At 28.1% G+C, this 25,415-nt stretch overlaps 1 protein-coding gene, 1 long non-coding RNA gene and 2 other non-coding genes across 5 annotated transcripts; 3 read left to right on the forward strand and 1 right to left on the reverse strand.

Annotated features, from left to right (window-relative positions):
• Positions 1-773: 773 nt before the first annotated feature.
• On the forward strand, positions 774-25,338 carry LOC111691214 (abhydrolase domain-containing protein 2). 2 transcript variants are annotated; one of them, XM_023453869.2, is made up of 7 exons: positions 774-1,138; positions 1,539-1,810; positions 18,556-18,725; positions 19,692-19,859; positions 19,978-20,164; positions 20,235-20,584; positions 25,138-25,338. In XM_023453869.2, the coding sequence occupies exons 2-7, from the start codon at positions 1,656-1,658 to the stop codon at positions 25,317-25,319; spliced, it is 1,212 nt and encodes a 403-aa protein (XP_023309637.1). In that variant the 5' UTR covers positions 774-1,138; positions 1,539-1,655; the 3' UTR covers positions 25,320-25,338. The 2 variants fall into 2 exon arrangements, with proteins under 2 accessions (XP_023309637.1, XP_023309636.2); XM_023453868.2 differs by lacking the exon at positions 774-1,138 and having other exon boundaries at positions 1,219-1,810.
• Positions 3,574-5,289, reverse strand: LOC124420737. The gene is made up of 3 exons (XR_006941345.1): positions 4,887-5,289; positions 4,216-4,793; positions 3,574-4,131 (listed from the first exon to the last, which is right to left on the reverse strand). It is a non-coding gene; the product is annotated as an uncharacterized LOC124420737 (long non-coding RNA).
• On the forward strand, positions 20,872-20,953 carry Trnas-aga. Its single transcript has one exon. It is a non-coding gene; the product is annotated as a tRNA-Ser (tRNA).
• Trnas-aga lies at positions 24,954-25,035 on the forward strand. Its single transcript has one exon. It is a non-coding gene; the product is annotated as a tRNA-Ser (tRNA).
• Positions 25,339-25,415: the final 77 nt, after the last annotated feature.

Consider the following 25,415-nt stretch of genomic DNA (forward strand, 5'->3'; position numbering starts at 1 on the left):
TATTTTTTCTATTAAATGTTAACATATGTATTACGAATGAATATATATTATTATATATATATATATATATATATATATATTATATATATATATATATATATATATATATATATATATATATATATATATATATTTATATATATATATAATATATATTATATAATATATATATATATATATATATATATATATATATATATATATATATATATATATATATATATATTATATATATATATAATATATATATATATATATATATATATATATATTAAGCCATAACGTAGAAGTCAGCTGCCAAAGTCAGCTGGGAAAGTGTTCCGATAGAGATTTTGTTTAGTTAATCACGTTATATACACAATTTTAATATAAAACAATATTGTGTAATATTTATATTTTCTGAATTCGCCTTGATGTTGTTGTTGCAGAACTGCCACCACCTTACCTGAATTCGCCTTGGCATCTCGCCCAAAAATTCGCTGAAACTTTAAACAGTTTTTGTTTGATGTCCCATTTAAAATACATTTGTTTGAAAACTTAGGAAATTCTGGTTGTGAAACAGCAATGAATTTTTCATATCTACGTGTTTGTAGCAAACATTTTTTAGTTTGAAGTGCTACCAGAGAAAAACAAAGTAGATGTTCCCCTACACAATTGAGTGGCAACACTACGTGTTAAAAAATATCGCTACATTGAACTACTACGAATAGCAAAACAAAACAAAAAATACAAAACATTATCATCGAGTTTGAATAAAAATCAGATACAAAACAGAACTAAGCGAATATAGACGTGATTCTCCTTTTCAAAAATACAATTTTTTTACATATACATAGAAAAGAAACAAAATAAATGAAAACTGTATAAATTGTCAAAATAAAAAGAGATATATAAAAACATAGTGAACTATAACTTTTGGATTTCAAATTTTTAAGTATATAAAAAATTAAATAGAAATCTAAACAAACAAAATTAAATAGAAATCTAAAAAACATATTGCTAATTCTAAACAAATAAAATAGAGTTTTTCTAACAACTTCAAGAAGTTTCTAGTACAATAAAAAACGCCTTTATACATCATAGTTAGTTGATACATACATACAAAAAATACACAAAACCAACGCAGACGAGAAGAAAAGTAGGTGAAAACAAATTTGCAAAAAAACAAAGTGAATTCAAAACAAATAATAGAAAACAAGTAATAAAAATCAGTAATAAAAACGAAGCAAAAAAAAAAAAAAACAGATTGAAGAGAAAAAAAAAAAAATAAATTAAAAATAAATTAACTAACTAAAAAAAGATAGAATAAAAACCAAATTTGAAACAACTAAATTTAAATATTCATCATCAAAACTTTGCACAAATTACTAACCGGTTTCTAAACGTTTCCTATTGCGAATTTTTGTTTTGTCCCTCTTTTTGTTCCAATTTGTTTTATTTGTCTTTTTTTTACAATTCTTATTTACATCTCATTTTTTGTTTATTTTAATCCTTATCCCAACACCTGTATGTTGTTCCTTTATTATCCCATATTGCAGTGTTCTTATATCTATGACCAATTATTGACATCACCACAGAATTTCGTACAATTATTTGCCTCTGAATTTCCATTCATCTCATTCGAACGCCAACAGTTGGTACAAACTTTAACTGCCATGTCTACGGCATTCCTGACCGCAATAGCGGTTATACTCTGCATTCTATTTCGCATTTTAAACGTCAACAGCCAACCATTGAAACCCAGTGTTTGGTGTCTGGATCAACAGTTTTTAGATTGTCTATATAAGATTGCTCCAGTTTTAAAGGAACCGTAAGTATTCAATATTATTACATACTTATACTGTAAAAATAGCAATAGATTAATTCTTGTCGGCTTTTAAAATAAATAGTTTTATTTATTTATAGCCTTTAGCTTTGTCAGAAGTTTATACATATAAAATGAATCAACTAAGTTTTTTGTCTACCATTCTTTAAAAGAATTTCGTTTTTATACCCTACACCACTATAGTGGGGAGGGTATTATGCGTTTGTGCTGAAGTTTGTAACACCCAAAAATATTGGTCCTAGACCCACCTTAATGTATACCAATCGCCTCAGAATCACTTTCTGAGTCGATTTAGCTATGTCCGTCTGTCCGTCTGTCCGTCTGTGTGTCCATGTAAACCTTGTGCGCACGCTACAGGTCGCAATTTTCAAGATAATTTGATGAAATTTGGTACATACTCTTTTTTTTTGGTTCAAGGACGATCGCTATTGAAAATGGTTGAAATCGTTCCATTATATCTCCTAGCCCCATAAAACCGTACCTCCCGTATCGGGCCTTTAGGCTCATAAGTACGTTAAATGTTTTAAAATGTCAACGAAAATCAGCAAAAATTAGTTTTATAGAACAATAATTGACAATACTAATTTTTATTGTGATCGGGCCTCATTTGACCCTAGCCCCCATACAGACTCCCCTTCATAAAATGACTTGATGGTCAAAATTAACTTATAATTACTTATAAAACGATTAAAATCTACATAAATGACTTTGTAGTAGACGTAAATTCATCTACCAAAATTTATAAGGATAAGCCCATATTTACCCCTTCTCCCCTATAAGCCCTCTTGTAGAGAATCTCTCTTTTTTGTCAACAATAAGTAAAAATATTCCACAATAAAACGAATTAAATGCTTTATTTAAAAAAATTCAAAATTTTAACATACTGTCTGGTGTAGGGTATCATATGGTCGGCAATGTCCGACTATAAATTCATACTTGTTTGTTCATAAATAAACAAGTAAAAAGTAAATTTATGTTTCAAATTAAAAATAAATATTGTGTTGAATGGGAAAACCGTGTAAAAATATTTTAATACAAATTATGGTGCATTTGTTGTTCCATTTTATTAGATTTCATCAGAATTTGCAGGACAATAAAGTATTTTTAATTTTTAGAATTTCAGTTAATTTCGTTTGGTTGTTCAAATTATTTTTAATTACTTTTTAGAATTTATTGTTTTATTGTTAAAAGGACACCAATTAAGTGTTTTTCAATTGTAATTTTCATAAATGATATCCTCATTATGTGAAAGAGAAAAGTTATTTGCGTTAAAAATGTTTAAAAGAAAAATAATGAGTCAATTCCGATGTAAAAATTAGTTAAGTTTTTAGAACAAGTGTAAATCAATTAAATACAATTATGAAATGTTTATCAATATCATTTTAAAATATGAAGTAAAGTAATTGATGAAATAAATTAAGGTATTATCAGGAAAAACACACTCAATGCTTTCTCAAAATTTTTAACTACCACAAGGGAGTGGGTTGTATCTAAGAAAAACCATTGAAATACTCACTTATATTCTCCAAAGTCCATATACTATCCACATCCAAATATGCCTACTATATTTTATTCATAAAATAAATCATTCAAATTATGAGATAGGATGGTACTTAGTGTTAGCTTTATTGAATAAGAATCAATATTATACAATTATAAATAAAATTCACACTGTACTCCCCAAATATATAGGGTTTCCGTAATGTTGTTTTTTTTTATCCATACACGTGTAAGTCGGTGTGGCTGGGTTGAAAATCCTTGGTCGTTGTTTGTTGAACTCCGAGTCGTTCCGGTGCGAAGAACCGATTGCCGTGGGAACGTATTATTTTGGATTATTTTGTTATAAAAAAATTCACATTTTATCAAAAATCTCGTTAATTAATATCACGATTTTACTTTTTATAATAGAAAATTAAAATATAATTGATTCTTTAAAAAATAAAATAATCATATTGCTTAATTTTTCTAAAAGTAATTGTTCAGATAATTTTTTTTCTTAAAATTTGGAATATTTTACAAATGCAAATTAATTAGTTGTTTCACTGTATTTATGTTTGTTATGCCGTTCGTATTTTTACAATATATATAGTTTTAACACTACAAAGTATGTACATTACGATGTCCTGTGGAATACTTCTTTACCGCTTAGTCAATGTGTATTAATGTACTAAATATGAGAAAAAAATATTAAAAAATTCTTAGATGGAGCAAACCAAATCCCAAACAATTGTTTAAATATGTTTCTGTATAAGCTACAAATTACAACAGTTTTGACACCTATTTCACCCACTCATTTTGTGTACCACCTAGCAAAAATAAAACGAAGTACATATTTCTAAATGAATAACATTTATCACCAATTCAAAAGTAGCACTAAGTGATTTTTTTACCTTTTGTGAGCTGTTTATTTTACGTTCAAAGAAGCAAAAATAATCCAATTTTTTGCTGGGCGGCGATTTTCTAGAAACTTTCACAGAGGCTTCCAGTATGACTGGAAGGAACTATAGGCTCCGTTTAGTTTATGAAATTCAAGTAGGCGAGGTGCCTACTTGGAGCTAGAATCAGCAAATTTTGTGCGAAGAACTTTAACATCCATGTGAATATTTGGGAACACTCTCATTAAGAAGGATTAACACCTCCCATATGAATTAAACACAAAAATTCTTGTATTTGGGAAACTGCTAGAGATAGAATCATTAAATTTAGCATTAAGAACTCTGGTATCCATGTGACTATTGGGGTAATAAATTGGTGGAATTTTTGTAGGGGGATCCAACCATGTGAATTAAATACAAAAATTCGTATATCTGGGAAACTGTTCTAGCCAGAATCTTCAAAAATCGTAAAGTCTGTATTTTCTTTATATTGATTTTTAGGTAGCAAAGCACTCAGGGTATAGATGGTATATGCATATTCCGAATCCTTATACATATATAGCTTAGCTGATTTAACTATATCTCAAATAAGCCTATTTGGGAAAAAAGTAAAATACAAATGTTATTTTTATCGAAATATTGAAATAACTATTGAAATTATGGGGAAGAAACAGGTTAAAAGTTACCTCGATAAGAATTATATCTGTAAAAATGCCAAACTTTGACTATTGTAACTCATAGAGTTCTTTACCAATCTTATTTAAAAAAATTGTCTCCCCTATTTACAAGTGACGTGTTTTTATTAATTTAACATTAAATGTAATTTATGTTTGAATTTATAAAAAAAATTATCTTTTTCATTTAAAGTTTATTGTATAAGTATTTATGGCATATGTCTAATGACAATATAATTTGAATATTGTATTTTTTGAAACTTAGTGTATGCCTATTGTATAATAAGTAATTATTTTCATTTGATTTATATTAATTATTCATTTTTTTTTTGCTATTGTCTTAAGTTTCCCTATTGATAATATTTATTTTTCATCTGTACCTTGTACTCTGACGATTTAGTTATAAATTCTGAAATGATTTCAATCAGTCTATCTACACTCATACATTTGTAAATGTATGTTTGTATATTAGGGACATACATAACATGTTCATTATTTTTTCTTTAAATATCAACATGCCACTTCATACATACATAGGTTTATTGTTTTTTGTACAAATTCAAAGCAATCTTATTGCCATTATCTTAAACTCTTAATAGGGTCAATATTTTTGTTTTATAATTTCATATTGTATTGTCTATGTTTTCGCATTTAATAAGCTTTTTATTTTAAAATCACGCTATTTTCTCCCCACAGATTGATGTTAACTCATTTAAATGTTTATTATTCATATTAAAATGTATTTTTTTATGATAGCAAGAAAGAAATAAACTCAACTCTATTCTCATTATTCTATTATTGTACTGCGTATTATTTTATACATCTAAGTTCATCATTACACATGAGTTGATTGGAAAATGTATATTTTATTTTTTCAAATTGCAAGTAATTTTATATGTTTGGAATCTAAACTTTGGATCATTAGTTTTTATTTTCATATGTTATTTCATTTACACATTTTTATCTGTTTTATTTATATGATTATAAACAAATTTTAAGTTATACATACACGTTTAGGTTGACAAAACATTCCTAACGAATATTAAAATCTAGCGAAATAGAGAATTTTGAATTATTAGGACAAACACATTAGTTGTATGTATTTAAAATTGTAAAATTTTATTTTAATAATTAGATGAATAAAGCAGTTAATTATTCTTAAACATTTTAATTTCCAACAAAATTCGTTTCTGAATAAGATATATTTCCTAAAAAGTACTTTATGATAGGGAGCATTCTGGGTACTTAAAACTAACATAAGCAGAATTTGATTTCTTTCAAACAGCATTTCAACAGAACATTTATTTGTATGGAATCTATATGAATTCATGTACCGATATTGAACATTTTGATATCAAAACAAGTTGCAGGGTTAATTTTGATCATGTTGAACTTTAAAAATTCAATAGCCTAAAATTCGTTTTATAAAGACGTCGAATGTTTGTAAAAATTTTAAAGCCAATATTTGGTAAACGACATTAAGTTCTAGTGGGAGCTACGGCCAATTATGGCCAAATACAATATGTATGTATATACATTTTGAAAATATACAATTTTTACCTAATTCTAATAATTTTCAATTAATTAGCGATTTACTATAGTTTCTGAACAATATAGTCAAAAATGAGAAAAAACGTAATATTTTTCACTCATATATTTTTTATACCCTACACCACTATAGTGGGAGGGTATTATGCGTTTGTGCTGAAGTTTGTAACACCCAAAAATATTGGTCCTAGACCCACCTTAAAGTTTACCAATCGCCTCAGAATTTCTTTCTGAGTCGATTTAGCTATGTCCGTCCGTCCGTCTGTCTGTCTGTGTGTCCATGTAAACCTTGTGCGCACGCTACAGGTCGCAATTTTCAAAATAATTTGATGAAATTTGGCACATACTCTTTTTTTGGTTCATGAAAATGGTTGAAATCGGTCCATTGTTTCTCCTAGCCCCCATACAACCGTACCCCCCCCGAATCGGGCCTTTAGGCTCATAAGTACGTTAAATGTTTTATAATGTCAACAAAAATCAGCAAAAATTAGTTTTATAGAACAATAAATGACAATACTAATTTTTATTGTGATCGGGCCGTATTTGACCCTAGCCCCCATACAGACTCCACTTCAGAAAATGACTTGAAGGTCAAAATTAACTTATAATTACTTATTAAACGATTAAAATCTACATAAATGACTTTGAAGTAGACGTAAATTCATCTACCAAAATTTATAAGGATAGGCCCATATTTATCCCTTCTTCCCTATGAGCCCTCTTGTAGAAAATCTCTTTTTTTGTTAACAATAACTAAAAATATTCCACAATAAAACAAATTAAATGCTTTATTTAAAAAAAATCAAAATTTAAACATACTGACTGGTGTAGGGTATCATATGGTTGGTAATGTCCGACTATAAATTTATACTTGTTTATTTTTAGGCCAATTTTATGATTTTAAATATGAAATTTTTTGTAAGAATGTTTAATAGAAGATTTAGACAACGCACATATCTGGGGCTTTTTTAAACAAACCTTGATGGCCTTATCAAATTTTGTAAAGATCGGGTCCATTTGACCCTAGCTGCCAAACAAAGTCCCCCTCAAAAAATTACATAAAGGTGCAAAATTCATATATAAACACTAATAGCTATTCACAAAACTAGGCTTAGCCCCCATTTAAACACTTTTTTAGAAAATTAATTTTTCGTCAATAAATTACTTAAATGTATCGGAAACGAAGTTATATTGAAGATAAATACATACTTTATTATGATATATAAATCACATTTAATATTCATAACTGGTGTAGGGTATCATATGGTCGGTCATGCCCGACTATACTTTCTTAATTGTTAAAATTTCCAAATGTAGGGTAAAGAAACCCAATTCTTATTATATGTTTTGTTTGCAAATCAATTTTTTTTAGTTATTTAGCTATTTTTAAAATTCTATAGATACACAATTTTTTCTAATTCTTTATGAGCACACACATATTTACTTAAATGCAAAAATAGAGGGAGTTCATGAGTTTAAAGCGTGTTTAGTTTTTGTTTACAATGTACATTTATTTGAAAATGTATGTCTAATGACTCATTCGCAAATACAAAAAAAAACAGTGTTGCAGTTTATTTATTTTACAATGAAACACTTGCAAATAACGACATATTTGACGGCTTTAAAAAAAAAACTTAAAAAAATATTTAAATTAAATATCCTATTAAATTTTGAATTGTTATCTCCTATCTACCTTTCTTTGCAAGGATTTAAATTATTTATTTTAAAAACTTTTGATAATTGTTATCTTTTGGAAAATAAAATTCTAATATTTTGATCAGTTAAATTCTAATATTTAATTTTTTTCATATATTTAGTTTCAAGCATAAATTGAATATAAAAATAGCATTAAGTGTATATGAAAAATCATACCACAATATTAATTGATTTCCATATCTTTATAGTTACTGTCATACAAAAAGAACTTTAAGCAGTTCTTTATTGCCTAAACACGTGATCTTCAAAAATAAAAATTGTTTAATATTTCACGTTATTTAAAACGATTTAGCAATCAAATCTTATTAAAAGTACCGGCAAGTAAAAAATATTAATATAATAGTATATACCTACATATACATACATAGGTCTACATATACAAAGTAGTTTTAAAACTTATTGTATTTTCTCATAAAATACTTGAAGAACAAAAGTACTAAGCTAGAAATGTGTGTATTCTTTTTGTGAAATACGATCTCAACTATCACCATTGTGAAAATGGAATGAGAACAAATATTTTTTTCCTTTAAATAGTTTAAGTGAATGTACTAAAATGTAGAAAAAATAGATTCTTTTATATCCGCAATATATTAATTTTAAACAAAACGTTTATTTTGAAAGTAGGGTATATTAATGTTTGGTATAGAGTAAAGACAATAATTGATTTAGTAGTAACATTTTTCGAAAAGTGTTACTTGTTAACTTTAAAAAAGAAATGTTTTACATTAATTTTCGAATGCCGATTGTGGCCATATATTTAAATTATTACTGAGTAAATATTAATATACAAGAGGTCTTTAACTTTCAACTTGTGAGTATATCACTCTGATTCCTTTAAAATTGTTTAACAATACTTTGTTTAAAATAAGCTAAATTTGGTAAACAAAATTGGACTTAAGAAACTTTATATATATGAATATCGGTCAAATTGTATGTATGTTTGCAAACACTTTATATCATAAATATAAATATGTATGATATATCATACAAACAAGTATATATATTTTAATAAGTGACTGACTTATTTTTAATACCCAAACGTATATAGCAAATTGATTTAATTTATGAGTTCAGATATTTTGCAAAAAATAAAAGAAGTAAAAGTGTAAATAAAATGCTGAGGTGTGATCGAAATACTGTACTGTGTATTATTAAATTATTCATGCAATATAAGAAAGATATTTATAATCACTGAATATCATTTTAACATAATTATAGCTTTTAACCTTAATATATACTTACATACATAATTATATCCGGATCTTGGGTTTTATGTGACCTTAATACTTATACAGATCTATTTTATTTCTAGTTCATTTCTAGTTCAGTTCTAGTTCAGTTCTAGTTCAGTTCTAGTTCAGCTCTAGTTCAGTTCTAGTTCAGTTCTAGTTCAGCTCTAGTTCAGTTCTAGTTCAGTTCTAGTTCAGTTCTAGTTCAGTTCTAGTTCAGTTCTAGTTCAGTTCTAGTTCAGTTCTAGTTCAGTTCTAGTTCAGTTCTAGTTCAGTTCTAGTTCAGTTCTAGTTCAGTTCTAGTTCAGTTCTAGTTCAGTTCTAGTTCAGTTCCAATTCAGTTTAGTTTTAATTCAGTTTATGATCAATATGTATGAATCTTTACAACAATTCAAGAAAACTTGTTCACCTTAGTTTACAACAACTACCCATTTCTAGTTTAATATTGACAAGACTTAGGGTCAAACATTTATGACGTCCTCTAATTATTTTTTAATAAAATAAAATTATAATCGTAATGCCTCTCATTCAGAGCTCTTATTGTTAATGTATCACATTAATTAATCGATAGAAGTATTCTGATAAAGTCGTATATTTGTAATAGATTAATTTTAAGAGTTGTTGAAGTTATAAATGAGTCTTATACAAATGTATGTAAAGAACTTATTGTAATAAAAATAATTATTTATCAAAAATTATTATTAGATTTTGTATTTATATGTATACTCGTTAATATTTTTAGAATATAAGTAACAGTTTCCTTTAAATACTACTATAACATTATTAACACTAGAAAATGTTTTAAATATAATCGATAGATATTTTTGATAAGAAATTAAATAATCAGACTTTAAAATAAACAGCTTTATTATCAGTTAAAAAATAAACATATACTTGAGCTATCTTCTATAGAAATATTACTAATCCTATAATATATAATCTATTATAGGAAAGTTTTTATTTTGGCTGTGTTATACTAAAAATATTAATTGAAGAAATTCATTAACAAGTTTTTGTTTATTTATTGCAAGCGGCATCAAGTTTAAACATTTTTTAAACAGGTTTAATAATTAAAAATTATTTTCAAAATATGCATATTATGTCATTAAACGTACAATATAAAACTTCTTTTTCTTCCGCTTCTAGAATTCTATTAAATAATTAAGAACTATTATTTATTGTATTTCAACAAATTTTCGCTTTACAGATGAAGACTTTGTTGTTGCACATTTCCCTTAAGTTCAATTTTAAATAACATATACATATATTCATAACTCATCTTGTGGGAGTATTTCGAAAGACAATTATTGTTATATATATTATTTTGTGGCTTTTTTATATATTTATTTTAAACCAATAATTTATTTTTTTGCACAAGTATTTATATTAGTGATTCATGGTAATGTAATAGGGGATTTACTTATATATAAGTTTTTTTATGGAAACATTTAATTTTTATACCCTTCACCTGGTTTCTGGGGATTTGTACTATGGATTTGTCATATCTCTTGTAATTTTTTTTTAAATGTTTTCTAAATCTTTATGTATATAAAATTAAAAAAATAATATTTTTAAACTTTTAATTGGTTATGAACCTAATAAAACTATCCGTCAGTCGATCTGTTTAAGTCTTGATAGGTCCAATTTGTGATCTAGAGCCAGGGCATTTAACCAAATTAAATAAAGAATCTTGCCGTGATTTATTTACAAACTTTTATTTTCCTTGTATAATAGCTTTAAAGATTCTTTGTTACAAAATTACTTGTAAATTATTACAAATACTAAAATATTTATTGCGTTTTATTAAATTAAAGCTTTTTTTGGTATTTCCACAAACTCACATTCAATCATAATGTCAATATAGTTTTAGTTTATTCCATCCTTCATTAAAGTAATGAAAATAATAAACCGACACCTGTTAGTTTATTGGCTGCTAGTCTTTTTACACTTTTGTATATAAATATTATTTATAAGTAGTTAAAGTATTTAAAAAAAGTAGTATTAAATTAATGTAAGTTAATGCCTATAGTATAATTTTGGCAATAAAAATACAAATTAATGCCGCCTTTCTTTTTCGTAATTATGGCGTAATATTATTATTATAATACACATTTTGCAAATAATATTCCCATTACCGTAGACATTTTATTTGTTTAAAATACTTATCATTCGTTGTGATACAAATAAAAAAGTATAGATAACAAAATATTATTGATTGGTGAACGAATTTAAAAAAGAAATTTTCCTCTTATAAACAAACATTTTATTTATCATATATGCGAATACATACTTAGAATTCAAAGAACTAAATTATTTAAAATATTTATTTTTATCTAACAAAAATATTAGCAAATAAATATTAAGACTTGGACTTTGTATACCAAAAAGTAATAATAGAGTAGTATTTTATAAAACCAGTTGTTTTATATGAGTTTTGTTGTTAACACGAGTATATTTTGTGCTGTGGATGAGTAATATATGTAAGAGGTTCACAAACTTTTTTCCGTTATATTTTTTAAATATACATATATATTGTGAATATAGACACATCGCATACATATTTCACCATGGGCGTCTTGGAAAATGTATATATCTAACTTTTGATTAATGTAAAAATCTGAGAAAAGAATTGCAAGAAAATAAGTATGCCAAATATATTATATATTACCACCATTAAACAGTATGTTCGTATTAAACTTGTTTACGACGAACTTCATTGCTCCAATCATATTTTTCTGAAGGGGACCAAATGTGGTAGGAAGGGACAATTATGGACCGATCCTCACAACATTTCGTTACGAAATTTCGAATTATATAAAACATGTCTGTATCGTATTTCATCGATGTAATGGTATTTTTAAGGGACTAAGCATTTCAATCATCTTCTTAAGGATACCTTATATGTAGGGTTAGGGCCAATTATTGACCTATTCTTATACATTTCTTATAGAAATTTTATTAAAATCATTAATGTCAAATTTTATTAAAATCGTTAATGTCGATCTTTATTACAATAACGCTCAGTAATGAGCGTTAGCGTTATTTTTGTAAAATTTTAACACTTTATCTCTTTTCGTTCGAACTTTATCGTGCTTTCAATAGACAGACAGACATGGCTAGATCGTCTTAGAATTTAATAAGGAACCACAATATACATTTGTCTATCTATGAACAATATTTCGAAATCAATCTATCCTATCTAATGGTGGGTATAAAAAAATCAAAAAAATAAATAAAAGTTGTAGAAAACGCGAAGTAGATATAAAAAGAGCGTAATGCTTAACGCGAAGACGCGTAGTGTGGACTTCCGGCTTTATGCGTTTTTTTTGCGAAATGAATTAATCGCATAAAAAGAGGTTTAAACAACACTAAATTCGTCAAGTAGTCTGAAAGATCTTTTTATATCGGTATCAGTGTATAGACACCGGTATTTATCTCTGACTTGCACTACAAAGTGTACTATAGGGGAAGGTAATGTATGTTGTTCAATGCTACTTTTAGAGTTCTACCAAGGTAAAAAGATTCATACCATTGAGCTCTATTGAGCATCTTTGAATAACTGGTAATTGTTTTTTATACCCTACACCACTATAATAAGGAGAGTATTATGCTTTTATGTTTGTAAAACGCACAAACATATTGGTCCTACCTTAAAGAATACCGATCGACAAATAATAACTTTCTGGCTGGCCGGCTGTCAATTAAAATCTTGTGCGCAAAATACCTATTTTTTAAATTTGAACAATACGAGTTTTTTGCATAAGGACGATGTATATTAAAAATGGTTGAAAAATAAATCATTTTTAAAATATACTCTCACTTCTTTTTCAGCCTCTTGTTCGACATTTTTAAGATATAGATTCTTGGTTTTCTGTGGGTTTGAACACATCTCCGATATTTGTTTTAAATACATATAACAAAGTCGTAAAATTATATTGTAGAAATTATACAATGACTTATATCGCAGTTGAAATATACATTAAATTACTTAGATGTCTTTCCATCCTTTGCCTATTATAAGTTTACACACATTTTTCTAATTCTCTATTTTTTCTATTCACAAAACCTCTTCATTGAATGAAGTATGTGTTCTTGAATAATTAAATGATAAATAAGAATTTCTAAGATTTTACAAATTGTTTGTAAAACACTCTGTCATTTCATATGTTAATTAATACAATAAATACTTTGAAAATTCATATTAAAAAGTGTTTATTATATATTAACATCTAAATAATAATAATAATAATAGTATTCAAATGAAAATTTGCCATAAACAAATGAATGACATTAGTTATCCTGTAAAAGACACTCACATAATTCATGTGTTAAACACAGAGTAACTATGGATATGAATGTTAAAAAAATCGACAGTAGACACTCCATAAGATTTATTTACTAAAGGAAATATTACTCATTTTTATTCATATTCATTTAATGTTAATGTAATTGGAAAATTATACTTTTTAAAATATACAAAATATGTTGTTTTTTATGATTTTACTGTAAGATTTCCTTACATATTTAAATTTCTCTATAAAATACTACAAATAGTGTAACAAGTTTTTGGTTGCTGGTGTTCTTGACTCTTAGATGCGAAATCATGTAATATGTATATTGAACTCTGCTATGTTTTTTCTTTGCCTTGACCTTTTTTCTCTCTATAAATGATTTTTCTGGAGGCGAAGGATTAAAGTACTGCCTTGAGTTCAATAAAATATAAAATGTAATAAGTATATAACTGAAGGATACATATTACATTAGTTTTGTTGCCAAGTTTTTTCTTCATAATATAATAAAGTATTTTTTCGTTTTAGTTAATATTTTCCAAGAAATTAAATCAAATTTTGAAGTAGTACATACTTGTGTTTTATAGTTGTAATCATATTAAATAAAATTGCTTTGCTAGCACAAAATTACTTCCTTTGTCTTGTCTATTTCGTGATATGTGTATAGAACGAAACATTTTAGAAATAAACAAGTATATTATTTTTTGATTGAATTGAATGTGTAAGAAGTTTATAAAATTTTCAGTTCTTTATAGTCGATTAGAAAAATACCCTAAGCAGACTGCATTTTGTGATAGAAAAACTCTTATATATTAGTACTGTCGCCGAAATATATTCAAAATTTATGAAAAATCATTATTTATCAACCAATTTTGTTGATTTTCAATATCAAAGATTTTTGATATTGGGTAGAACCAGAGAACCACATGATCTGGTACTACGAGAACAGATAGCCCATATGGAAAAAATTTCAATTTTGTCTTGTCCCGCTTACTTATACACCTGGTGGCTGCGGAAGTGACTAAATCTGGTGGCTGTGGATTAAAAAAATCGCGGTGAAAAACATATGTATTTTGGGATTGCCGAAAAAGACAAAAGGAGGAGTGACCGTTTTAAGAGTGTGTTCTCAGAAACCAAGCCATCTACGAGGATGTTTTTGTATTTCGGAAATTAAGTATATTGGCTAATATGCTAATATGTTAAATATATAGAATAAATGATTAATGTACTTAGACGGAACCATGTACTATGTACAAAACTGCCACCTGCGAGTTCAGCTCACCAGGCTTTCAGGTGTTTACGTAAAGCAGTTCAACTTATATAAAAGTCTCCAAATTGACTTCCCAATCTATTATGATCTATGAAGTCGGAAATTACTATTATAAACTTATATACTATTCTCAAAAAGCTAAAGAGTAAAAAAAATGTTTTCATTATGAAAATATACTTTGTGCGACATTTCCTTAATAATCGAAATAGAATTCTGTTAAAGGGGTGAATAATTTTGAAATATGTAAAATTCATACCATTCGCACTATTCCATTTTGATTTTAAAACTTAATAAATAAATAAATTTTTAATTTTATTTCGTTTTCTAAAAGCAATTAATCAAACTAATTGGGATTAATTTCTAATTTTAATCAAAATGTTCGCTTGATTAATGACACAAACCTTAATTAATGCATTTAAAACAAGAAATTAAAAGTAAAATACTACTGAATAATTTATAAATGGTTTTATTTATACATTGTGTATTTAAGCATGAAACAAAAAACTATTATTTAACAAGAATGTAATATACAGCAGTGCGAAATTTTTTATACATATCTACAATCAAAAACTATGACGCAGTGAAATAATTGTATCAATACGAACAAGGATTTTGCATGAAAAATTTTTCATTAATATTTTACTATTTATTTTGTTTATTATATTTTCTAAAACTTTACAGTGCCAGAACTTAATTTTGATAAAGAGAATCTTATGAAAGCTTCAGATTTTGTGAATCATACTTCTTACTGCTAAGTTAAACTAGGCTTAACATGCTGTTAGATTAAACTCGGAACAAATTTAGGCGGACTTTAACCGATGATTGTGTTTTTCAGTTTTAGATTTAAGCTCAGTTAACTTTGTTAGTATTGCCAACTTTTCACTCAAAAACATAAACAATGAACAGCTGTTTTTTGCAAACAATAATTTTGTAAAATGGAAAATTTTGGAAAAATGTTTTAATAAACATTTAAAATATTAATAAATAAAACAAAACAATTCAGAAAATTGCAATTTACTTAAAATATTAAGTTTTTGTTCTTCCGAAATCATTGTTTTATTGGCTTTGTTAATTGTGTTTTCTCACTTATAACTTGAGTTTAATTGGCCAATTACACTCAGTTAAACTAAGTTAATAAGGGCGGGTTTCTTACTCATCAGTTAAACTAGGCTTAACTTGCTGTTAGATTAAACTCGGAACAAATTTAGGCGGACTTTAACCGATGATTGTGTTTTTCAGTTTTAGATTTAAGCTCAGTTAACTTTGTTAGTATTGCCAAGTTTTCATTAAAAAACAAAAACAATGAGCAGCTGTTTTTTGCAAACAATACTTTTGTAAAATGGAAAATTTTGGAAAAATGTTAAATAAACATTTAAAACATTAATAAATAAATTCCGAAATCAATGTTTTAAAGTTTTTGTTAATTGTGCTTTCTTATAACTTGAGTTTAATTGGCCAATTACACTGAGTTAAACTAAGATGATAAGTAACTTTACTGATAACTGAAAAACACCAAACATATATTAAACTAGGTTTAACCAAAGAATGAAGATTATCTTTATCAGAAAAACTCGCCTAAAGTGTTAACTACATATATACATATTAAATTGTACAATCTTTCTATCAAACGGAAGTACCTACTAATTATTGATTTTTTTTACTATATAATATACAATTTAAACAAATCATTTTAGTACTTAACAGATGTCAAATTTATAGGTGGTCTGGAAAAACTTTTATAAACTTAAAGACAAAAGTCACACATGTTAATTTTCTATACCATACTACATCACTATAGCGGAGAAGGTATTATGCGTTTTTAACGCACAAAAATATTGATCCTATTATCTACCGTAAAAGTATACCAATCGGCTCAGACTGACGTCCTCACGTCGATTAAGCTATATTTATTTAGCGCATACTCTTTTTTGGCCCCTGGAGGTCATTATTTCATCTATCACACATATAACCGTTATTTCGAATGGGACTTTAGACTTGTATATCTACAGAAGTGGGCACAAATTGGTTTAATATAAGTTTTAATGATACCCCTAAATCAAAAGCTGTTAGATTAAACTCGGAACAAATTTAGGCGGACTTTAACCGATGATTGTGTTTTTCAGTTTTAGATTTAAGCTCAGTTAACTTTGTTAGTATTGCCAAGTTTTCATTAAAAAACAAAAACAATGAGCAGCTGTTTTTTGCAAACAATACTTTTGTAAAATGGAAAATTTTGGAAAAATGTTAAATAAACATTTAAAACATTAATAAATAAATTCCGAAATCAATGTTTTAAAGTTTTTGTTAATTGTGCTTTCTTATAACTTGAGTTTAATTGGCCAATTACACTGAGTTAAACTAAGATGATAAGTAACTTTACTGATAACTGAAAAACACCAAACATATATTAAACTAGGTTTAACCAAAGAATGAAGATTATCTTTATCAGAAAAACTCGCCCTAAGTGTTAACTACATATATACATATTAAATTGTACAATCTTTCTATCAAACGGAAGTACCTACTAATTATTGATTTTTTTTACTATATAATATACAATTTATACAAATCATTTTAGTACTTAACAGATGTCAAATTTATAGGTGGTCTGGAAAAACTTTTATAAACTTAAAGACAAAAGTCACACATGTTAATTTTCTATACCCTACATCACTATAGCGGAGAAGGTATTATGCGTTTTTAACGCACAAAAATATTGATCCTATTATCTACCGTAAAGTATACCAATCGGCTCAGACTGACGTCCTCACGTCGATTAAGCTATATTTATTTAGCGCATACTCTTTTTTGGCCCCTGGAGGTCATTATTTCATCTATCACACATATAACCGTTATTTCGAATGGGACTTTAGACTTGTATATCTACAGAAGTGGGCACAAATTGGTTTAATATAAGTTTTAATGATACCCCTAAATCAAAATCATAAAATGGCTTCAAAGTCAATAATTCACATAACTATAAAAATATTTCGTAATTAAGGTGAAAACAACTTAAATTTTTTTTAAATAATCAGCATTTGTAACACACTCACTGATGTAAAGTATCATAAAGTCGACCATGTCTGTCTATACATTCTTAATTGCTTAACTTTAGGGTTGACAATTTTGCGTGTCTTTTGTGCAATGATTAACGTTTACTCATTTTTCAAATGACATTTTATATATTTTCCCATTAAAAATTTAAATCACATGTTTGTACCGAACACCAAATAATTATCAAATGAAGTTTCATAGGTTTAGAAAATTACTTTCGAACGGACATACTGTATAAATATGTATGAATGGATGTTTAACTTGTTGATTGCACACGAAATACATACAAAAATAATGTAATAGTAAATATTTCAATACCACATGACGTCATATAGAAAGACGTTTTTCCAACAACATGGTTGTATTTGTAAAGCTTAACGTACATGTTCTTAAAACGCAAATTAACTTTATTTAGCAGTTTATGTTCTTGTTGTTTATTACTCATTGCATGGGTTAGGAGTGAAACCACTGTTGTACTATTAAAAATGTATGATTCAAGTGTATTTTGTTTTTAACATTCCCACAATATTTTAATTTTATATCAATTTGTTTTTCTTTTTAATTTTCTATTTCAGCTACATACCAACACGCTTGTGGGGTTTTAGTGGTCATGTACAAACTGTCCTGCATAGTATAGTGGGACGCGTTAAATGTCCTTGGCCGTTGGGCGAACGTGTTTATTTATCCCTGGAAGATGGTTCTACATTAACGTATGATTTGTATCAACCTCTAAAAGAATTTGAAGGTGAGTTTTGTTTTTAGTTTTGTTTTAAATATATTAACTGCGTATGTGGGAATTTCCTTATCTTACATAAATCTTTCTGTTTCACCCTTTTTGCTTTTGATATGATTAATCGATTTTTTAATAAATAATTCAAACTTTAATATTTTTTTACCGATACTACGCTTTTTAATTATTTTTAATTTAGTGTTGGAAACATGGAAAATATAACTGAACTAGAACTGAACTAGAACTGAACTAGAACTGAACTAGAACTGAACTAGAACTGAACTAGAACTGAACTAGAACTGAACTAGAACTGAACTAGAACTGAACTAGAACTGAACTAGAACTGGACTAGAACTGGACTAGAACTGAACTAGAACTGAACTAGAACTGACCTAGAACTGAACTAGAACTGAACTAGAACTGAACTAGAACTGAACTAGAACTGAACTGGAACTGAACTAGAACTGATATTTTACTCTTTTCTTTCTTTTGTTAAAAAATCGATTTTTGCATTCACAATTATTTAAAATTATGGCATGGATTTTATTATGGCATGGATTTTATTACTTTAAATATTTTAAAGTATATACTGAAATAATAAAGAAGTTGTACTTAATTTTGTGTAAACCAATATTAATAAGGTATTTTGTATTATTTTATTTCTGGAAAGTTCTAGTAAAATAGTCTGCTTAATAAAGTAGACTTTGATTATGTGTTAGTAATTATTAGAAGTTTTAGATAGTTTCTAAAAAGTTAAGCGTCATTCTCCCTAATAGAAATAAACCACCCTCTAATGTACATATCAAAAAATATATTTTTCGTTTATTTCTATTATGACAATGTTCAAAGAAAGCTATAACCTTGAACTTCCTATTTCCTTAAATATATATACATATATAAAAAGAAAACAAAACTTTAACAATTATATAGCATTATTATGTAAATATAAAACATCATTTTATGTGTTTTTCTTTATTTCAGATGACATCACCGTAGCCATATGTCCTGGTATTGGCAATTCCTCGGAAAGTGTTTATATACGCACATTTGTTCATTATGCACAATGTCATGGCTATCGTTGTGCAGTCCTTAATCATATTGGTGCCTTAAATAGTGTTCAAGTCACTGCATCGAGAATATTCACATATGGTAAGTAGTTCTATACAATTCAATTATTATTGTTGCATTATAAAATTGATCTAAAAACTATCAATGAGAGAGAAAAAACACAAATCAATTAAATTTAATAATTTCATTAAATTTCAAGGTCATACTGATGACTATTCCATAATGGTTGAGAATCTAACGGAAAAATATAGGGATACACATATTGTGGCGGTGGGCTTTAGTTTGGGTGGTAATTTGGTTACCAAATATATGGGTGAAAGTGACAAGAAGAAACCACAAAATATCATTGGTGGTATTTCGATATGTCAGGGCTATAATGCCGAAGAGTAAGTATATTTAAAGTAAATTCTAAATATTTGTTCATGAATTAATCTCTTTTGTGATATTTATTTTCAGAGGCACCAAATGGCTATTAAATTGGCAAAATTTCCGTCGTTTCTATTTGTACATTATGACTGAAAATATGAAAAATATAATTTTAAAACATCGTCATGTACTCCTGTCGGAGGAGACACGCCAGCGTCATAACTTAAATGAGCGTGAAATTATTGCAGCCGCCACACTGCCAGAACTGGATGAGGCTTATACAAGACGTGTTCATAATTTCCCTACAACAACAGACCTTTATAGATGGAGTTCCTCTTTACACTATTTTGATAAAATTGAAAAGCCAATGATATTTATAAATGCCAAAGACGATCCCTTAGTACCAGAAGATTTATTGCCGCCCATTAAGAATTTTGCCGGTATGTAAATACATATGTTTGTTGTCAACCCGTGTGGTTGGTTAACTGATAAAGAGTGATAAGATATATTTATTAATGTAGTTGTGTTTTTGTTTAAATATTTAATCCCATATTCATAAACATATTTTTATTTTATAAACGATTTATAAATCAAATTTCTATAAAAAGTTTTGTTTTATAAACCTTTTGTAAAATAAAATGCTGCTTATGAATAAGAGGGTTATTATTTTTGTTGATGCTAAATATTCAAATACGCGAACATGTTACTATGTCAGCGGCGGCTATGAGCAGTCGTGGCCGAGTGGTTAAGGCGTCTGACTAGAAATCAGATTCCCTCTGGGAGCGTAGGTTCGAATCCTACCGACTGCGAATGTTAACGATACTTTTTGGATACAAAATAAATACGAAATTTTTTGTATAGAACTGAACTAAAACTGAACTAGAACTGATCTAAAAGTGAACTAGAACTGATCTAAAAGTGAACTAGAACTGAACTAGAACTGAACTAGAACTGAACTAGAACTGAACTAGAACTGAACTAGAACTGAACTAGAACTGAACTAGAACTGAACTAGAACTGAACTAGAACTGAACTAGAACTGAACTAGAACTGAACTAGAACTGAACTAGAACTGAACTAGAACTGAACTAGAACTGAACTAGAACTGAACTAGAACTGAACTAGAACTGAACTAGAACTGAACTAGAACTGAACTAGAACTGAACTAGAACTGAACTAGAACTGAACTAGAACTGAACTAGAACTGAGCTAGAACTGAACTAGAACTGAACTAGAACTAAAAAAAGAATATTTAATAATATTCCTCTAGTTTTTAACAGCGTCATTCGGTTTAATTTTAAGCTATTAGATAGAACTAGAACTTAGTTAAACCGAACCAATGAGGAAGTAGTAGAACTTAACTCTCTATATGACTATAATAGAATTTATTCTAAAATTCTACTATTAAAATATTTTGAAGAAATTTTCAACACCTGTCTAATGGCCAATCTTTAGGTGTTTAGGAATTAAATTAAAATTAATCCTTGAAAGTTGTGTTTGAATACTCAATTAGTTGTTGCTGTTGTTGTAACAGGTTGGCTGTAACTGGATGTTCTTTCCTGGGAAAAAAAACTACCGGTTAATACAGCTGTTGCTGAGTTGACAATCTTTTGCGAGCGGGTCGTTCCCGAGCGGAGATCCAATTGTCGTGGGAAAATAAACATTAGTATAAATTACAATATGCAACAAATTTTGGGTCTTCGAATCTTTCCGTAATAAGACTAACAAGTAATGAAACTAGACAATTAATAGACCCGATTCCCCAAAGGGTTTTAAAAAGTAAGCTCGTATTGTCAATTTATAGTCATTTAAAACTTAGCTTTTTTCAGTACAATTTTCTCTTATGTAATATCAAAAGATTTTGAGCATGATCTTTTCTGATTTTGATGAAATTTGTACACATACTACATACAAAAATTTTAAGTTCTCAAAAATTTACAAATTCGTTACGATTTTGATTTTATCGAGGTTCAAAGTTCATATTTCTGACAGTTTTTCTAAAAAGGATTAAATTTGATATTCTATATATTCTATCATTTCTATCCGTGTTTAATAATTTTAGAGTATAATTATTAATGCCTATGTCTTGTAGTTTGACAATATTTTATTTAAAATATTATGGTTTTAAAATAAAATCAAAAAATGTCTTTGAGTCAAGGATATTCTAAAAGAACTATATCCCACTTTCATTAATCCGTCACTAAAATTTGTTTATAATATCAACAACAACATATAAAAAAATCAGAGTTAGACGATAATTTTAGTAAATATATATTTTACTTCCGTACAAATTAATTTATTTTTTATTTTTTGATAAATCAAATAAAATTTGCACATTTCTAATAGAGTATTTACTAATAACTATTAAAATAGAACGGAAATTAAAGCCCATAAAGTATAAACATTAATAAATTTAAGTATCTAAGGCCTTAAGTAATTGAAGAATTTCTATATTGACATGCATGTATGGGAATATTTTTCATAAAATTGGAAAACTTTAAATGCCTATAAATTAAAAACTCCAGGATCATGTCCAAAATCTTTTGATATTAGGTACATAAGAGAAAATTGTACTGAAAAAAGCTAATTTTTTAATTGCCTATAAAACCTTTGGGGAATATAGTCTACTAATGGTCTACTTTCATTTTCCATTGCTCTCATTCGAGAAAGTTTTTCTTGTTGACCTGTGTTATAGTCTTCAAAATATGTTTTTTAATTTAAGTTTTCATTAATTTTTAAATTAATGTTTAAAACTGTGACGTTTTATGTTGTTTTGTATGGCAACACTGCAAATTATAATTTTATACTTAACAAGTGAGAGTGTTATATTCGGCCATGCCGAATCTTATATACCCACCATCAAATCATTCATGTTTATGTAGAATTTTACTGATGTACTCACATTTTTGAGTCAGTAATAAGTCTTAAAATCATTTTCAGAAGGGGACCTTGGCAGGTTCAATTATGGACACATTCTCATTAAATTCAAGAAAATGATTTTAGTTCCTATAAAACTTTTTTGTGCCGAATTTTATTGCTTTATATATATGTTATGAGCAGATATGAGCATTAAAGTCAAGGCGACCTAATATGGGAGATAAGGATTATAAGGATCGATCCTTATAAAAATTGATAGGGAGATTTTGGCTCGCACGAAACTTGTTTATGTAGAATTTTGTAGTAATGAGCGATGAATTCATTGCCTAAAGGGGACCTTATTTGGGGGGTCAGACAATAATGGACCCATCCTTATAAAATTTATGAAAATGATTTTAGATCCTTATAGAATTCTACGGAGAGATTTATGTCCTCATAAAGCATGTTTGTGCCAAATAAAACCTCTCTTGATGCTTCTGTTAGGCAGTTATGGGCGATAAAGTCATTTTCTGAAGGGGACTTTGAATGAGGGGTTGGGTCAATTGTGGACCGATCCTTATAAAATTCTACGAAGAGATTTATGTTCCCGTAGAACATGTTTGTGCTGAATTTCACTGCTATTTATGCTTCTCTTAGCCAGTTATGGGCGATAAAGTCATTTTCTGAAGGGGACTTTATATGGGGGGTAGGGTCAATTATGGACCGATCCTTATAAAATTCTACGAAGAGATTTATGTCACCATAAAACATGTTTGTTCCGAATTACACCGCTATTGATGCTTCTGTTAGTCAGTTGTGAGCGATAAAGTAATTTTCCGAAGGGGACTTTATATGGGGGTTAGGGTCAATTATGGACCGATCCTTATAGAATTCTACGGAGAGATTTATGTCCTCATAAAGCATGTTTGTGCCAAATAAAACCTCTCTTGATGCTTCTGTTAGGCAGTTATGGGCGATAGAGTCATTTTCTGAAGGGGACTTTGTATGGGGGGTAGGGTCAATTATGGACCGATTCTTATAAAATTCTACGAAGAGATTTATGTTCCCGTAGAACATGTTTGTGCCGAATTTCATTGCTATTGATGCTTCTCTTAGCCAGTTATGGGCGATAGTCATTTTCTGAAGGGGACTTTATATGGGGGGTAGGGTCAATTATGGACCGATCCTTATAAAATTCTACGAAGAGATTTATGTCACCATAAAACATGTTTGTTCCGAATTACACTGCTATTGATGCTTCTGTTAGTCATTTGTGAGCGATAAAGTCATTTTCTGAAGGGGACTTTATATGGGGGGTAGGGTCAATTATTGACCGATCCTTATAAAATTCTACGAAAAGATTTATGTCCCCATAAAACATGTTTGTGCCGAATTATACCGCTATTGATGCTTTTGTTAGTAAGTTATGGGTGATAATGTCATTTTCTAAGGGGGGCCTTATATGGGGGCTAGGCGAAATCGTGGACCGATATTGCCCATTTTCAATACCAAACGAACTGAGACAACTATAAGTAACTGTGCAAAATTTCAGCTCGCTAGCTACTTTGGACTCTATCGTGTTTTCAACAGACAGACAGACAGACGGACAGACGGACAGACGGACGGACATGGCTAGATCGTCTTAGAATCTAATAAGGACCCAGAATATATATACTTTTATGGGTCTTAGACGAATATTTCAATCTGTTACAAACGGAATGACAAAAACAATATACCCCCCATCTTTTTTGATGGTGGGTATAAAAATGTCAAAGGTGATTAACATCAGAATCAATTTATTTTTAGATTTACTAATCTGATTATTAATTGGCATTTGATTGCTAACTCAAAAACCTGCTCTGTTTTGCAAAAACCGGATATTGTCTGTACGCGTTTGAATTTTTTAAACAAATTCGTTGTACATGTTTCAACTTAGACGAACTAATGTAACAAGCAGTCGTGGCCGAGCGGTTAAGGCGTCTGACTAGAAATCAGATTCCCTCTGGGAGCGTAGGTTCGAATCCTACCGACTGCGAGAAGTTTTTTTTATATTTTTAATTCAATTACCTTTAATTTATTTACATTAATTTCATAATTCATAAAACAATTCTAATAAAAATTCATTTTCTTTTTTCAGCATCTCGTCACAAGACTTGTTATATCGAATTGGCCCATGGTGGTCATTTAGGTTTCTATGAAGGTGGTCTTATTTATCCAAATCCTGTTACCTGGTTAGATCGCACATTAATATCAATGATTGGAGCATTATTCATGATCCACATAAATCCCTCAAAACATCAGATCTCAGCAACGCATTAAAGAGCTTACAACAATATATTTAGCTTTATTTGTGAAAATACAAAACAACATTTAAGGGAAAATATTAGAATATATTAAATAGTTTTTTTAATAACT

Source organism: Lucilia cuprina, chromosome 2 (assembly GCF_022045245.1).
Source record: "Lucilia cuprina isolate Lc7/37 chromosome 2, ASM2204524v1, whole genome shotgun sequence".
Lineage (NCBI taxonomy): Eukaryota > Metazoa > Arthropoda > Insecta > Diptera > Calliphoridae > Lucilia > Lucilia cuprina.

Coding starts and splice junctions, on each gene's coding strand:
- LOC111691214 (XM_023453868.2), top strand. CDS start 1,509: ATGTTGTTCCTTTATTATCCCATATTGCAGTGTTCTTATATCTATGAC. Junction 1,811..18,555: donor GCTCCAGTTTTAAAGGAACC/GTAAGTATTCAA, acceptor TTTCTATTTCAG/CTACATACCAACACGCTTGT. Junction 20,585..25,137: donor GCCCATTAAGAATTTTGCCG/GTATGTAAATAC, acceptor TTCTTTTTTCAG/CATCTCGTCACAAGACTTGT.